The sequence below is a fragment of the Sylvia atricapilla genome, chromosome 25, assembly GCF_009819655.1.
Source record: "Sylvia atricapilla isolate bSylAtr1 chromosome 25, bSylAtr1.pri, whole genome shotgun sequence".
NCBI classification, from domain to species: domain Eukaryota; kingdom Metazoa; phylum Chordata; class Aves; order Passeriformes; family Sylviidae; genus Sylvia; species Sylvia atricapilla.
In genome coordinates, this window is record NC_089164.1 from 3291933 (window position 1) to 3307504 (window position 15572).

Here is a 15572-nt window from a genome sequence, read left to right on the forward strand (position 1 = left end):
CGGTTTTTGTACATTGATTGTGTAATTTAAGAAGTATATATATAATATATATATATCTCGTGATTGTATTTCCGTGGATACAACAACAAAAAGCAGCAAGAGAAAAATAACCGAGCTCTGTCAGCGTCCTTGGCTCTGGGGTCTCCTTTGCTGTGCGTCTGTCTCCCCCCCCAGGGACGGGGTTCTGGACCCCCAGGTAGCGATACCCCCACCCCGAGGTTTTGGGGTGCAGCAGCATGGGGGGGCTGGGATGCATTGCTGGGGGGACAAAGGGAACAGCCACTGCCTTTGGGGACTCCTGTGCCACTGCCAGACCAAGCCTTGGGAAACCCACGGAGGTTCTGGGGCCACTCCAGTCACCAGCCCTGACCCAGCACTCTCCTGAGCCTGTGACCAGACACAGCAGGTTGATGTCACCTCCTGCCCTTCCCCACCCTGCCTGAGGACCTGTGAGGGGGACACGAGACCTGGGCACCACCAGCACCCCTGGCCCATCCTCACAGTGCCCCCACACCGTCTGTGTCGGGCGCACACAGCAAATCACAAGACACACTTTGCTTTTTTTTTAATTTCCCCTCACTTTTTTTGTTTTTTCCATCCCCCCTTCCAAAGGCCAAGGCAATTTTTCTCCTTCCCCTGCTCCTTGCCCTCCATCCCTCCTGCCAGGATGTGAGCAGGGCTGTCAGGGTCTGCTGCTGTGAGAGCAGCACAGAGCAAGAACAGAAAGGAAAGGTAGTAACTGGCACCGGCAGACTTTTAAAGGAAAAAAATCAAAATACCAAGAACCATGTGTTTTTCCTTTTAAGCTCTCACATAACATCCCTGGAAGCCTGGGCCATTCCTCGGCATTTGAACCTAAACCACAACTCATCACCAGCCAAAACCAAAAAGCAAATAAACAAATAAAAAAACCCCCTATAATATAAAAGATCAACATTGCCAGGTAACTCTGACTCTGGTGCAATGAGCAGGTGAAGCAATTCCCAGCTCTCTGCCCCAGTCCAGCCTCAGTGGATCACTCTGGATTTATTATTGTCCAGAGGGAAATGGCAAAGCTGCCATCTCCATTTCCCCAAATTCCGGAATCAGGCAGTCCAAGTAAAATCCAAATCGAGGGAAGAGCTTTGTGCCAGGGCACAGAACCTGGGGCCTTAGGAGGACTCTGGTGGCCCCGTGCACAACGATGGGGAACCCAGCTTGGGGGACAGCCCCACACCCACATTTACAGCTGCTCCCTTTGCAAGAACTCCTGTTTGCAGCCCCGAATCCCTGTGAAGGGGAGAAGCTGAACATGTCCTGGAGTGAAAAGCGAAGGGGGGATGCACCTATCCCAAGGAGAGTGCCCAAAGTCCCCAGTGGCACAGCTCCTGTGGCAGGCAGCACCCTTGGTTGGTGCCAGGCTGCTCCCACAGGGATCGGGACAGGATCCCACCACGAGCAGCAGTGAATGTCCCTGTCCCTGCGGGTGACATTGTCTCAGCTCCTGCCCAAGGTTTTTTTCCTCCCTGAACAATGGCCGGGGTGAAGCCACCTACAGCCAGAACCCGGGAGGGAGGAGAGGAGAGGGGACAAGCCCAGCCACCGTGCCCAGCCCTCCCACAGGACACAAGGGCTCTGCACGGTCCTTGCCCTGTGTCGGGGGCTGCTGGAGGTGAGGGGTCGCTGTGTCCGCTGCCAGCAGCTCCTGGCAGGGGAGCCTCACAGCCGAGGTCCTTGCTGCCGGCAGAGGGTCTCTGTGGCTGGGGCAGACGGAGGCAGTGAAGGTCCCCCGCTCCTCCCGGCGCTCAGCCGGTCCCGCCGCCGCTCACACCGGGTGGACGAACTGGTAGACGAGGCGCTGGGAGATGTCGGGCTTGCGGATGATCCCTTTCTTGTAGTATTGCCGGATGGAGCGGCTCAGCTTGTCGTAGTTCATGGCCGGGCGGTTCTTGCGGATGCCCCACAGCCGGGCCACCTGCGCCGAGTCCTCGATCTTGAAGATGCCTGGCAGAGGAGCGGGACACGGAGGGTTACAGCATCTCCTGCCCCACCTCAGCCCCCCCAGCGCCCGCCCCGGCTCCTCTGGAGCATCCTCGCCCACCTTTGTCCTTGTTGAGCCAGCGGATGAAGCGCCCGTAGTTGTGCGGTTTCAGCAGCAGCTCCTTGAGGAACTGCCAGAGGTGGATGGGTTGGCCGGCGCAGGACGAGTCCACCTCGCTGTCGGCCCAGCTGCTGTCACCTCCTGCCACGGGAAGGGACGGGTGAGAGGAGGGAAGGACAGAGCTCGTGGCTGTGCACCATCCCAGGGAGCTCATCATGGAAATGATGCCAGAGCGGACCGGGGCTCAGCCCGGGCACTGCCTCGGGAAGATTTGCTCTCTCCTCCCAGTCCTGGAGCAGGGAGAACAGCTCAGCCCTGCCCTTGTGCAGCCCACAGGGGTGCAGGGGGTGTGGGACAGCGCCAGTGAGGGATTCAAACCAGTTCCCCTTTGCTGCAGAGAGCCGTGAGGCTGCTCTGGGGCAGAGCGAGTGTGACCACACATATCCCACAGCAGCAGCTGCTCCAGCGCTCCGGATAGTCACAACTAAGCAGGGAGGGACCCCTCAAGTCCCCCGGACCTGTCTCCGAAAGAAGAGTGGGGCCAGTGGAGCTGAGCCCACACAGAACTCACCGCAGTATCTCACATCTCCAGGGGCAGCCTTCTCCTTCATCCAGGCGGCTGGAAGGGAGGAGCGGGGGGTCAGGGGGGCACCTCCTGCTGCACAGCATCGCCCACCCTCCCCAGCTCCCTCCCGCTCCCCGGCACCCACCAGACTTCCAGATGTCCAGGTGGGCGTGCAGGATGTCGCCGAAGGCGGGCGAGCGCTGGCAGAACTGCTCCTCGGACATGGCACACAGGTCCTTTCCCGACAGCTCCTGGAAGGACTTCCCGATCTGCGGCAGTCGGTACTGGTGCTCCGTCCACAGGATCCACTTCTGCACGTTCCCGGGGCTCCAGTCCGTGGGGTCTGCGGGTGGAGGGGGGTGAGTGTGGCCAGCCAGGGACCGTCCCCTCCTCCTGCTGTGGGGCAGCTGCTCTCCCCCAGACCCCAAAACGTGGCTGCAGCCCCTCAGGAACCATTCCCTTCTCCCGTGGGGGAGCAGCCACACTCTCCTAGACCCCAAACCATGGCTGCAGCCCCCCAGGAACCATTCCCTTCTTGCACAGGGAGCAGCTGCTCTCCCAGACCCCAAAACGTGGCTGCAGCCCCCCAGGAACCATCCCCTTCTTGCACAGGGAGCAGCTGCTCTCCCAGACCCCAAAACGCGGCTGCAGCCCCCCAGGAACCATCCCCTTCTTGCACAGGGAGCAGCTGCTCTCCCCCAAACCCCCCCACACGGCTGCAGCCCCTCGATGCAGCGTGGCTTTGGCACATCCCTCCCTGGCCGCAGCAGGAGAGCGCTGGGGACACCCACCTGCGGCGATGTTGAGGAGCTTGCAGGCTGTCTCGATGTCCTTCAGCACCTCGCCCACCACCATGCTCTGCACCTGCTCCAGCGAGTGCTCCTCCAGGTGCAGGCTGTCCTGCAGCTCCCCCTCGGGCCCCAGCCCCAGGCCCTGGCTGTCGATGATGGGACATTGCTCCGGTTCCTTCCTCGCCTCCTCCCGCCCGCCCTGGGCGCTGCCGTGGGACGGTTCCCCGGCTCCCTTGGCCGCCCAGGCCGCGTCCTCCGGGTAGAGCATGTCGAAGTAGTGCAGGCAGAAGGCTGGCAGCGGCTGCTCGGGGGTGCTGGGAGGGCTGGGGCTCTCCGGGCAGCCCCAGCTCCGCGGCTCGGGGTCCCGCGGGGGCGGCAGCAGCGCAGGGTCCGGCCAGGCGAGGCGGCCGGCGGGCAGAGCGCTCAGCCCGGGGCTGGCACTGCCCATCCCTCCGCTCAGCGCCCGCTCCAAACCTGCCCGGAGGGGAGACAGAGAGGGGCACAGCTCAGCCCGGCACCGCTGCTGCCTCCCCGCCCGGCAGCCAGGCACAAAGGGAGGAACTAAGCCTGTTAAAAGGGGAAAAAGCCTCCGAAGAGACCCACTGTGCCCTGCGAGGCTGAGGATGAGTGCGGGGTCAGCCTTGGCTGGGGGGGCTGGCCCGGGTTTGGGAGGACCAACAGCAGCAGCCAGCACGGAGAAGGAGAGCAGGAGGTGAGCAGGATCCCTGTTCAGGGTCTGGGTGTTCAGGGTCTCCGCAGGTGGAGGTAAGGGCTGGGCAGGAGGCAGTGGGGGACACTGAGGGGACTCCCCAGCACCTGTACAGGACAGCCCTGGGGTGACAATGGATGCCTGAGCCACAAGGATGCATTTCTGAGCATGGAAAACATCCTCTGCTGCTTCCACCTGAGGCACAACAGACCCAGATCTCCCAGGAGGGACCGAGCCCTTGGTCGCTGTTGCTAACCCTCAGATGAGAACTTTCCTTGTAAGACAGGATAATTGCAATTATCTTCATTGTCTTGCAAGAAAAACTACCCCAAAAGCAGCCTGTCCCCATCTGTCTCTGCACACAGGGAGTCCCAGAGGCCATGGAGAAGAGGATGAACCTGCTGAATTTCCATGGCAACACCAGGGAATGGCTCCATCCATGGAGAAACCTCCCCAAAAACCATCCTAAGACTTTGGGAAGGGGAAAGGCCCGCCAGGGAGAAGCTGCTGATGGGCACGGGCAGGGTGCTGCCCAGCTCCTCCACTTTCAGCATTGCATTTTACAAGAAGAAGAAGAACCATCTCAAAGTGGTGGTTTAAAAGCAGAAAAAGGAGTTTTAGCAATAGAGCTGGCAGTGGGAAAGGAGTGTGCAAAGCTTGAAACCCCTCAGGACGCCAGGCAGCCCTGAAGGGGAGCTGGGGGCAGTGGCCAGGGAAAGGAGGTGTCCTGTTGCTCCAAAGCCCAGCTGGGGGGAAAAAGATCCCTCAGAATTCCTCCAGGCAGAAGACAGCCCTCAAGCATGGGGGTGGTCAGTGAAGGAGGGACACTGGGGCCCCAGCCACATGTCCCATGCTCAGGGGGGTGTTAATGCAGCTCCTGAGGACTCAGTGCTCCCAGGAATACGGGTTTTGAAGATCTGCATTGCCTGGAACTGGGGGAAACTCATCAAGTCATCCTTGGAATAGTGCAAAGAGCTCAGAAAAACCCATGGAAGAGCCAGGGACACCTAAAGAGCACTCATGGCAGCTTGAGCCTGTGGGGACCTGGGGAGGGACTGTGGGTTCAGGAATTGGAGCCCACCTCCCTGAGTGGTCTTGGTGGCACTGCAGAAAGGAGGAGGAGGGAGAAGAGGGTACCAAAACCCTCTTCTGGTCTGGGGCTGCCTCCACCATCCAAACAGTTTCCCTGAGAGATGGTGCCTGCTTCCAAACCTCTCCTTGATTTGCTCAGGATTAAAAGAAGAGCTTTAGGAGATCAGCCCTAAATCCAGCCTCACGCTGCTCCAGGCACAAAAGGGAAGTGGCAACAGCTTGTGCAGCTCCTGCTGCTATGGGGATCTCTGCGGAGGGGAAAGGCTCCACATTCCCAACGCCTCTGGGATGTCCTGAAGTCCTGGTTCATCGTCACCCGTGGAGGAGCAGGGCTCTGGAACCACCCTCAGGAACGCCACGGGATGGACAGCCCCATCTTCACCCTCATCCTGCTCCTCTCCTCCCAGATGGGACCAGAGGGACCCAATCCCTCGGGAAGTGTCCCCAAAAGCCTGAGCTGTGCCCCACCAAGGGCGCTGTACTCTCAGGGCGGGGGCCGCTGTTTGACTTTCTCCCGCTCTGGCACGCGGGCGGCCGGGCTGGGTGCGACCTGTTTGCACTGAGAAGCCACTTCAGGTGGCCTTTTTCCCCCCTCTTTCCCTACCCCTTTTTGCATTTCCCTGCAAAAGGAGAGCTGGAGGGGCAGCCCAAGGTGCGCTGGCCTACACGGCACCCAAAACCCTCCTTCCCACTCGCTGCCTGAGGCTGAGCTGGGCATTGCATCAGCCTTGGCAGACGCTCCCTGGCTGCCGCTGCACAGGGCTGACATGGGCTGGTGGGACAGGAGCGGGGTGATGGGGCCTCTGCATTTCCCAGGGCACAGAGCCAGCATGAGCCCGGGGCTGTGGGTGGTGCTGGGTCACAGCTCAGCTCCACAGCCCTGCAGGGACCCAGACCCCACAGCCGAGGGGGATAACAATGGGGCCAAGGACCCCTGGGCCACCCCGAGCTCTCCTGGCAAGTGCAACCCACCATGGCTCAGGGTGGGATACGAGCACCAGCGAGGGTGGAACGCTGGGATCAGCCCTTGAGAGCGAGAAAAAAAAAAAAAAAAATAGAAATTCACCCACCCCCCACCCTCGAACAATGGGTCCGTTAATTAAAATCGAATCTGTGGTGGAACAGGTTGTGCCGGAGCTCGGGAAGCGCTGTGGGACTGGGGAGGGTGGCTGCCCACAGAGCCCGGGATGGCTCCCAAGGCCCCGGGCACTTCCGAAAGCCCTTCCCAGACACCCGAGGTGAGGGACCAGGGCCAGCCTCCAGGGTCACCTCCAGCCTCAGGCTGGGGACAGCGATGTGCTCTGCTGTCCCAGGAGGAACCGGGGATGTGCGGGACCCAGAGCTGTCCCAAACTGCCCAGAATGGCCTGGATTAGGCAGGAAAAGAGCCCTGGGGTCCCTGCACAAGCCAGGGCTGCAGCAGGCATCCAGGTGGGTGCTCAGAGGCTGCTGACAAGCTGAGGTCCTGCCAGCATGTCCCATGCACCCTGCAAGGCCCAGAGTGACAGCTGTGCCACGTCCTGCTGCCAAACCCTGTGCCACGCACCCTTCTTATCTCTGGGTGGAGGAAAGAGGATTGGCCAAAACCTCCCCAGAGCCAGGGCAGGGACTGGGGACTGGGGAGGTGACAGAGCAGGGGGCTGGGGAGGTGACAGAGCAAGGGGCCGGGGAGGTGACAGAGCAAGGGGCTGGGGTAATGACAGAGCAGGGGACTGGGGAGGTGACAGAGCAGGGGGCCGGGGAGGTGACAGAGCAAGGGGCTGGGGTAATGACAGAGCAGGGGACTGGGGAGGTGACAGAGCAGGGGGCCGGGGAGGTGACAGAGCAAGGGGCTGGGGAGGTGACAGAGCAAGGGGCTGGGGTAATGACAGAGCAAGGGGCTGGGGAGGTGACAGAGCAGGGGGCCGGGGAGGTGACAGAGCAGGGGGCCGGGGAGGTGACAGAGCAGGGGGCTGGTTCTGGTACCTGCACGGTGACAGGGGTGGGGCCAGGGCAAGCCCTGGGCTCACTCTGATGTACCCCCGGGGGGATGCAGCCCCTCCTGTGGGCTCCGGACCCTTGTCTCCCCACCAGCCTCCTCCAACACCACCGAGGTGCCCTGGCTCCTCCTGCCGTTACCTGCATGGCTGCTGGCACAGGGACCAGGTGTCCCCACGGATCCCCACGCCCCGGGTCAGGCTGCCCTCTCCATCAGCGCAGGGAGACAAACAGCAGTGACAGGGGACAGGCACAACCTGCCAGTGACCTGAGCAAAGCCTGGTGCTGGGTGTCCCCCCGGTGAGCAGCAGAGCTTGGTGTTCCCCATTTGGGGCCAGGGAGCCCCTATTTATAGCAGCACCTTCCCCCCCGTGCTCCCAGCCCCAGAGAACACCGGTATTGTGGGGATTTGGCACCCTCACGCCGTTTGTGTTTCACTAACCGAGCAGAACCACGAAAACCAAACCCGCAGCCAAAGTGACTTTAGGGCTGACAAAAAAACCCACCCCAGCAGGAAAGCAGCTGGGACAGCGCAAGTTTGGAAAAGGGGTTCAGCTTCACAGAGACACCCCACAGCTGGCAACTCTCCTCAACAGCCACCCAGGACACTCCATAAAGGGTCCTGGCTGCTGATTTGTCACACGGTGCCCCAAAGCTCCTGTCGCCTGCCTGGGACTGCTGGGACCCGTGGCTATCCCAGCTGTTCCCAGGTCGGCTCAGGAGCAGCCAGCCCCAGGATTCCCCGGCTCCATCGCACCCTCCCTGCTTGAGCAGCATGAGGTTACAAAGACACAAAAACAGCAAATCCCATTTCATTTTGGGTGACACCACCCAGAGAAATGCCAGGAACCTCACACCGAGGGACAACCAGTCCCTGCTTAGCCCTAACGACACCCGAAGGTACAAAGCGCACCTGACACAGAACAACACCGTGCCCACCCCAAACTGGTGCCAAAAGCAGGACCCCCCGGAGGGAGGAAAGGTGGGCTGGGTGGGTGCTGGGGGAGCACAGGGAGCCGGGGGTGATGGCAGCGCGGGCGCCTTACCTCGGGGATGTGCGGGCTCAGAATCCACATGGATGCCAGCGCAGGCTGGGAAGAGCCGTGCCCGCGGCACTCGGCGCGGTGTCTGCGGGGGACATGGCCCCAGGTGAGGTGTCCCAGCAGCGGCTCAGCGCCGGCCCCGCGGCGACAGCACGGCCGGGCTGAGCCGCATCGGCCCCGGGTGGGCACCGGCGGGGTGGGGACAGCGACAAGAACGGGACACCCCGCGTGGCTCCGGGGACAGCAGAGGGACGAAGCCACCGGCGGCTGTGCGAGGGGGATGCCGGCAGTGAGTGTCGGGGCTCAGCCACAGCCTCCTTTGCCCATTATATCCAATTCCTTCCTTATTTACCTGAACAAACAAGCAGCGCTTACCTCAGCCGAGGTGTTTGAACAGCCCGGGCCGGGTTAACCCTTGGCAGGTGCGTCCAGGGCGGGCTCAGAGCAGAACGGGCCTCGGGAGGGGAGCGGGACAAACCCGGGCACCGTTAACCCCTTCCCACCCTCCCATGGGATGAGACAAGGACAGGGACAAGGACAGGGACAGACACCTGGCTCTTCTGGACTCAGACCTGCAGCACAGAGACCTGTGAGATGTGTGTGTCCACAGCATGGCATCACTCCCAGAGCAGGCTGGGCCACGTTGGGACATCCCTGAGGGACACCCCGGGAGCATCCCTGACCCGACCCCAGAACCATCCCCTGCCCCAGTGCTGCAGCCAGGGGCAGAGCCTGTGAGTGAGGGTGCACAGGGCTGGTGGGAGTGAAGGGAGCCCCTGACAGCACCCAAATCCTCCCACTCCAGGGACACAGCGCTGTCCCCTGCCCGGGGCTCCCTGACTGCAGGATGGGGCACGGGGGACAGCCACAACATGCCGCACTCCAGGCCCAGGTTGTCTCCACCGGCATGAGCAGGAAAAAGCAGTTCTGAGCGAGACAGACACCGAGCTGGTATTTATTGTCCTTTTTTTTAGGACATGAAGCAGGCAGGGCAGTTCAGGCAGTTCTCCTGCGCACGTAGCGCTGCCAAAACCGAACTCCCCCGTGCCCTAAAAACCCACGTCAGACCAAACCCCGCCACAAACACCCACAGGTTGGCCCCACGTCACCATGTCCCGGCAGACACGTGGCCTGTCCCCAGCCCACGGCGGTGGCAGAGCTGGCATCCCTCGCTGCCCTGACCCGGGGCAGGCCCGGCTGATAAGCCGCCCGTCGGAAATGTTTGCCCCGAGGAAATGAAAACGCTGGAGGAAGGAGACCCCGGTGCGAGCGTGGGGAAAGGGCTTCGCTGCTATCGGCAGCACCAGGAGTTTCTGCCTCCCTTTGAAACGCCTCAATGTTATCTTATCGTGGGGAAAGTTCCCCCTGCGATCAGGGATCCCGTGTCCCAGGGGAGTTCTTTCCCCCTGTTTTGGTAAACACGGCTGGGCCTGGGACACGTGGCAGTGGCTGTGGGGGGACCCCAGGACAAGCAGATGTGTTCGGAAGCCGCCAGCCCCTGCCTGGGCTTTGTCAGGGGTTGGGCATGTTTGATTGGGATGTGGCACAGCCAGGAGGGGTGTCCAGGCCACTCAGTGCCCTCTCAGTGCTCCTGGCAGCCACAGCAGAACTCCTCAGCCCACTCAGAGCATCCACTGCTTTGGGCAAGACCTCACAGGCACCCAAAGCTGCTCCCATGTCACACCTCAGGATCCCCGGAGGGCACCTGGAGCAGGAGCATCCCAGCACAGCCCTCCAAGCATGGATCCCTTCCCCACAGCGCAGAAACACGAAGCATGTGACTGTGAAAACTGAAGATGCAGAGTGGAGTCACGTGTAAACTCGACACCAACCTGGCACCAGCCACGCTGGGAAAGCACCGTGGCCATCCCGCCCTTCCTGTGGCCGCCCTGCTCGTGCCCCACAGCCGGGCTGTGGCCCAGGGGATGTCTGGTGAGCAGGGTTTGCTTTGCTCATGCTGTGCGAGCTGGATCTGCTGTGACACCACCTCCAGGTCACCCGTGTTTATTTGGTTTCTTTACAACTTTTCACCAGAACAAACACCAGACCAGAGCACCAGAAGGAGTCAGAAGCAAAGCAGAAGGGAGCACGGCTGGGGACACTGGACAGTGTCAGATGTCACCAAGCAGTGGGGAGTTCCCAGAGCCAGAGCATCCCAGACCTGGGTCATCCTGGGCTGTCTGGGACCCGTTGCCAAACTCACACCTCAATCTGAAAGAGCTTTACCTACTTCTCTTATCGGTAGCAGCGGGATCTCGATAACAGAAAGAGATTAAAGGGAAAAACATTTGCTTTCCTGGCCTCAGGGAGAGCTGGGCAGCGCAGCACAGTGCAGCAAAACTGGGTGAAAGGCCCCAAAATGAGACCTCTGCTTCCCTCCCAGACGGCTCGGGGGCTGGAGCCACCCAGTGTCAGCAGTTTCTGGGGGCTCTGGCTGTGCTGGGCTCTGGCTGTGCCGGGCTCTGGCTGTGCCCGGCTCTCCCCGACACCTTTCACAATCGCAGCTCGGCACAGCTCTGCTTGCACATGCAAACCAGGAAAAGGAGAGATTGCAACACCTGAGGAACAACAAAAGAGGGAAATGAAGTCTGGCTTTTCTGCCCCGTGTGCGCAGTTTTCGGGGCTTTTTCCTTGTCCTCCCTGTCAACTCATCAGCTCCGATTCCGGTGTCTTTTGCCACTGCTGAAAATTCAATGCTTGGGAACGCGGCCGGGGGGAAGAGCTGGAGAAACGACTCGTGAATCAGCCTGGAGGAATCTCTGCCCACCTGCCTGCAGCTAATCTCTGGCTGCATCACAAGAATAATAGATAAGCAGCCATGTCACATATAATAAAACTATTGAAGGCCCTTGATGTCACTGCACAAACCACAGAGAGCATGGAGCCCGACCTGTCCCCACATGCAGCTGGTGTTTCCTGGTCCCCTGCAGTGGTGGGGCTTCCTCTGCTCCAGCTCCTGCACAACTTTGGGGACAGTGGTGGCCCCGAAGTAGAGCCAGAGTCCCTATGAGAGGCTGCATCCTCCACCCCATGTCTGTGCCACAAGGCGACGATGGGACAGGATGAATCCCACTCCCGGTCTGCAGGATGGATGCTCTGAGGCTTTTTTGCAACCCAAGGAGACTGGAAATGGTTGAACTGGTTGAAGTACCTTTACTGCCTTCTCCCCAGGCCCTGGAGGGTCCTGGGAGCGGAGAAAATCTCTCCAGGAGAGTCCAAAATGACCCAGAGGGTCAGGGAGCAAAAGTGTAGGAACCCACAGGTGTGCACAGAGGGGACAGCGCTTTTCATTGTGCAATGTCCCTGTGCAGATTTACCTGGGAGAGTGTCCAGAGCTCCCGAACTGCTGGGATAAGCTCCAGAGCCCAGACCACCGGAATCCCCTCTGACTCCTCCTTATCCCAGCCAGACCTACCCTTCCCGTGCAGCTCCAGGGCGAGTGGGGCCGCTCCTCTTTATTCTCTTTATTACCCCACCGGCTCCCCCATCTCCCAGCTGCTGCCATAAACGCAGTTTACTCGGCCGCGTGTGTGCTCGGGGCAAACAGCTGCGTTATTGCCGTGGCACCCGCCCGAGGCCCACCCTGATAGAGGAGCCGGGGCTCCCGGCCCTGCTCCGGCACTCGGTCCCCGCTCCGAGCTTTCTCCAGCTCCTGCTCGCTGCTCCCACACTCCATCCCCACTGGATGAGGTGGCTCCCGGTTGCTCCCGTGGCCCTGCGAGGGGACCGTGGTGTCACCCGCACTCCAGGGCAGCCCTCCAGGCTGCAAAGCGGGTGCTGGGAGAAGCCGGCTCCATCCAGCAGCGCAGTGTGGTGTCTGCTCCACACTGATGGCGCAGGGGGTCCAGGTGCCATCCCTTTGCTGAGCACAGAGACCTTGGTGGTCACCTGGCACCTTTCAAAGGCTGCTTCACACCTGTGCTGGCAGGAGGTGACAGGGTCTGCCTCTGGGGTGCCACAGTCGCGTTTCTGCAGCCCGGCCATGTCAGGGAGGGCAGCTGGGGAAGGACGAGCTGGGGGAGGTGGATGAAGACACCAGGGTGAGCCCAGCCCCTGGACCACCAGCTCCTCACCATTCCCACCCCGGTTCCCCCCAGCACCCCCGGGATCGGTGCCACTCCGGGTGACACAGGGGAACTCGTGCGACACCCAGCCGGGCAGGGAGCAGCGGATCCACCGCCGTGTTTGCTGTTCCCTTCCCAAAGCCCTGCTCTTTTCTTCCTCCGGTGGCATTAAACTCCGGCTTTTGTCTCTCGGGATTAAAAGCCTGGAAATGGTTGCGGGTCGCCCGGCGGTGCCAGGAAGAGAGGGCTCAGGGCGGCGTGGGCACACCCCGCTCGCCGCAGGGGGAGGAAAGGTCACGGCTCCCCCTGCCCCGCCAGCGGAGATTTGGGGTGCAGAGGAGGGAAAAAATCCTGATCTGGGCTATCCGTGAAGTTGCTGCATCAGCACACGAACCCCAAATCCCATCCGGCACGAGAGAACTCCCCAAAATAACCCACACAGGCGGCGTAGTCTTGTTTTGTCACTGTCACCAGCTCGTCCCGCCGGCACACGGGGCAGTGGGGACAGCAGCCCCTGCCCGTGCCGGGGCTCGGGGCCGCTGGGCAGCAGCAGTTCCCAGGCACACACGGGCAGCCAGGTGAGACGGGCCGGGCCCGGTGCCAGCAGACGGGATGTTGTCTTTTCACACAGCCCCGGTGCGGGGCCGAGTGGCGGCGGAACCCTCCGCGGCTTTGGTTCCCACACTGGGTGCCATTGAGAAATGCAAATTCATTCTTTCGCTGCCCGTTCTTCTCCCCACATGCAAAACGATCCTCGGGCATAACGGCCCCACGGAGCGACAGCGCGGAGAGCGTGGGAGCCGCCGGGCAGGGGAGCAGCGCGGCTGGGAGAGGGTGGAACGGGCAGCTCTGAGCGCCAGGGCGGCACACGGTGCCCCCGGAGCAGGCGACACTCTCGGTGGTGATTTCCCCTTGGGTTCTGTCTGCGCTGTCCATCCCAGGAGAACTGCAGAAGGTGTTGCCCCAGGGGGCAGACCCCTCGAAGTAACCCCAAACCTCACACTCTGCCCGGGCTCAGCTCAAAGAGCTGGTGGGGCAGGAGGGGGGCAGCAGGGACCAGAATCACCCCTCTCCCATCACTGCCGAGTCTCTGAGGCAGGTTTGCAGCAGCGGGGCCGCAGGAAGAGGAGGGCTGAGCTGTGCACAGAGGGCAGGGACCCCCCATCCCGCAGCCTCCCGTGGGTCTGGGCTGCAGGAGGGGGCCGGGGACACGGAGGTGCCCGCAGAGCGAGCCGTGACTCAGCCGTGACTCACCGAGCTCCCAAGGAAACGTGTCGCTCCCGTGAGCATCGCCCGGGTCTGGCGCCTTGTCCTGGGGGCTCAGCAAGGAGCCAGGATTTGGGGGCTCATGTCGGGAAAACGGAGTGTGGGAGGTGGGGCAGGACCCCAAACGAAGTCCCGTGTGCTATCTTTCCCCACTGTGCAGTCACTGGGATGGCCATAGAGCTTGGAGGAATTTATTTTTCCCTGGCAAACACATGGTCCTGGGGGCAGCTCCTGGGTATCCCCATCCTTCCTGACACCAACACCGTGCGGAGCTGCAGTTCCCGGAGCCAGGTCTGGGGAGGAGAGAGCTCTGACAGGCTCTGGGAGCTGGGCAGGGGGGCCCCAGCACCCGTCAAAGCCTTGTTGGACACAGGCAGCATTCCTTGTGGCAACCCTGGTTTCACAGGGCAGGATATTAAAGCAGAAAGCGATTAATGCTCTGCGAGGGGGCAGAGAGACAGAGCTCTGGCCCTGGTGTGGGACGTGACCCGAAATGGCACCGTGTTCTCCTCAAAGGGCTGTCCCGGCCCCAGGCCTGGTTCTACCCATCCCAACTGTCCCCATCCCAGTGCTGGCTCAGGCACCAGCAGAGTGAGGACATCGCTTCTCTCCTCAGCAGTGGATTTTGAGCGCAGCAAAATGTTTGTTCTGTCAACACGTGCCTAATCCCCAACCAAAAGCCGATGAAAACACCATGGGGGGGAAGGATGGGAATGAGCTGCCCTTTGAGACAAAGCCCCGGTGGTGACAGCCACAGCCCCAATGGGGGGAACTGGGATCCTCTGCTGGCTCTCCAGCCCTGGGGTACCCTGTGCCAGGCAGGGGAAATGTTCTCCTTGGGGCAGGGATGGTCTCCAGCTGCAGCCTGGCCCTGCCACAAACCCGAGCAGGATCCTGAGCTCCACAGAGGAGGTGCAGAAAATATCCTTGCTCTGCAGGGATTGCCCGGCCTCAGTGACCAGTCCTCGCTCCTTTCCCCCTCGAAATGGAGCCAGCAGGTGCAGGCAACACACAGCAGTGTCCCCACACCAGCCTAGGACTGGCTCTGTCCCTGCTGACCCAGCACCTGCTGTGACACCATCAACAGGCTCACGAACGTCACAAACAGGCTCACCTGAGGATTAGCGTTTCCAGATGACCCATAAAACCTTTTTCCTTGTGGGATGAAACAACACTTTGTCCTGCGAGGCTTGTTTCCAGCCTGGCTGGGACTGGGCTGAAGAAGCAGATCTGCCCCACTGTCCACCCTGGGGTGGTCCCAGCAGAGACCCACTCCCAGCACCCAGAGGCATCAGCCTGGAACCCTTCACCCGCAAGGGAAAAAAAAAGAAAAGGGAAAAAAGAAGGTACATTTAGCAGTTTCCATTTGTTTGCTCTTTAAATAATTGTTTCCTTATCGCTATTGATTTAGATCCCTTTAAAATTCTGACAAACCTGCTTCTCAGGCACCCTCAGCTGCTTCCTCCCAGCCTGCTCCTCATGGGCAAGGCAGAGCAGCCAGGCTCATCCTAAGGAGAGTTCCCTGCTTGGGGAGTCACCTGCAGGGCATCGAGCCCCCACTCACCCCCTCCTTCCCAAGATGGACAAAGCAGGCTGCTGCAGAGCTGTACTTTGGGGTTTTGTCCTCTCCCCATGCCACTGCAGAGCAGATACAGGGGTTTTGGGGCTGTGCCATGCCCTGCCAGGCTCGGGGGGCTCTGGGGGGACACTCCCAAGGTACAGTGGCCATGATTGCCCAACCCTCCCTGTGCAGAATCCAGCTCTGGCCACAGAGAGCCCCAGTTAGGGCAGCACAGTGACTGCTGGGGTGCAGGCAGGACTGGACAGGTTGAAGTGTCCCTCAAGCACAGCCCTGTGGCCTCGCTGGGGACAGGGACCCTCTCTGCTGTCCAGTGCAGCACGGTCAGTCCTCAGGTGACTCTTGCTGTCACCTAGCAGAGGGTTCATGGCCCTGCTGGGCTCACAGGGGTACAAGGGGCTCATGCC

At 61.1% G+C, this 15572-nt stretch overlaps 1 protein-coding gene across 1 annotated transcript; it reads right to left on the reverse strand.

Moving 5' to 3' along the window:
- Positions 1-51: 51 nt before the first annotated feature.
- Positions 52-8350, reverse strand: SPDEF (SAM pointed domain containing ETS transcription factor). The gene is made up of 6 exons (XM_066335963.1): positions 8260-8350; positions 3437-3910; positions 2791-2988; positions 2652-2699; positions 2081-2221; positions 52-1983 (listed from the first exon to the last, which is right to left on the reverse strand). The coding sequence occupies exons 2-6, from the start codon at positions 3882-3884 to the stop codon at positions 1805-1807; spliced, it is 1014 nt and encodes a 337-aa protein (XP_066192060.1). The 5' UTR covers positions 3885-3910; positions 8260-8350; the 3' UTR covers positions 52-1804.
- Between the last annotated feature and the right edge of the window lie 7222 nt (positions 8351-15572).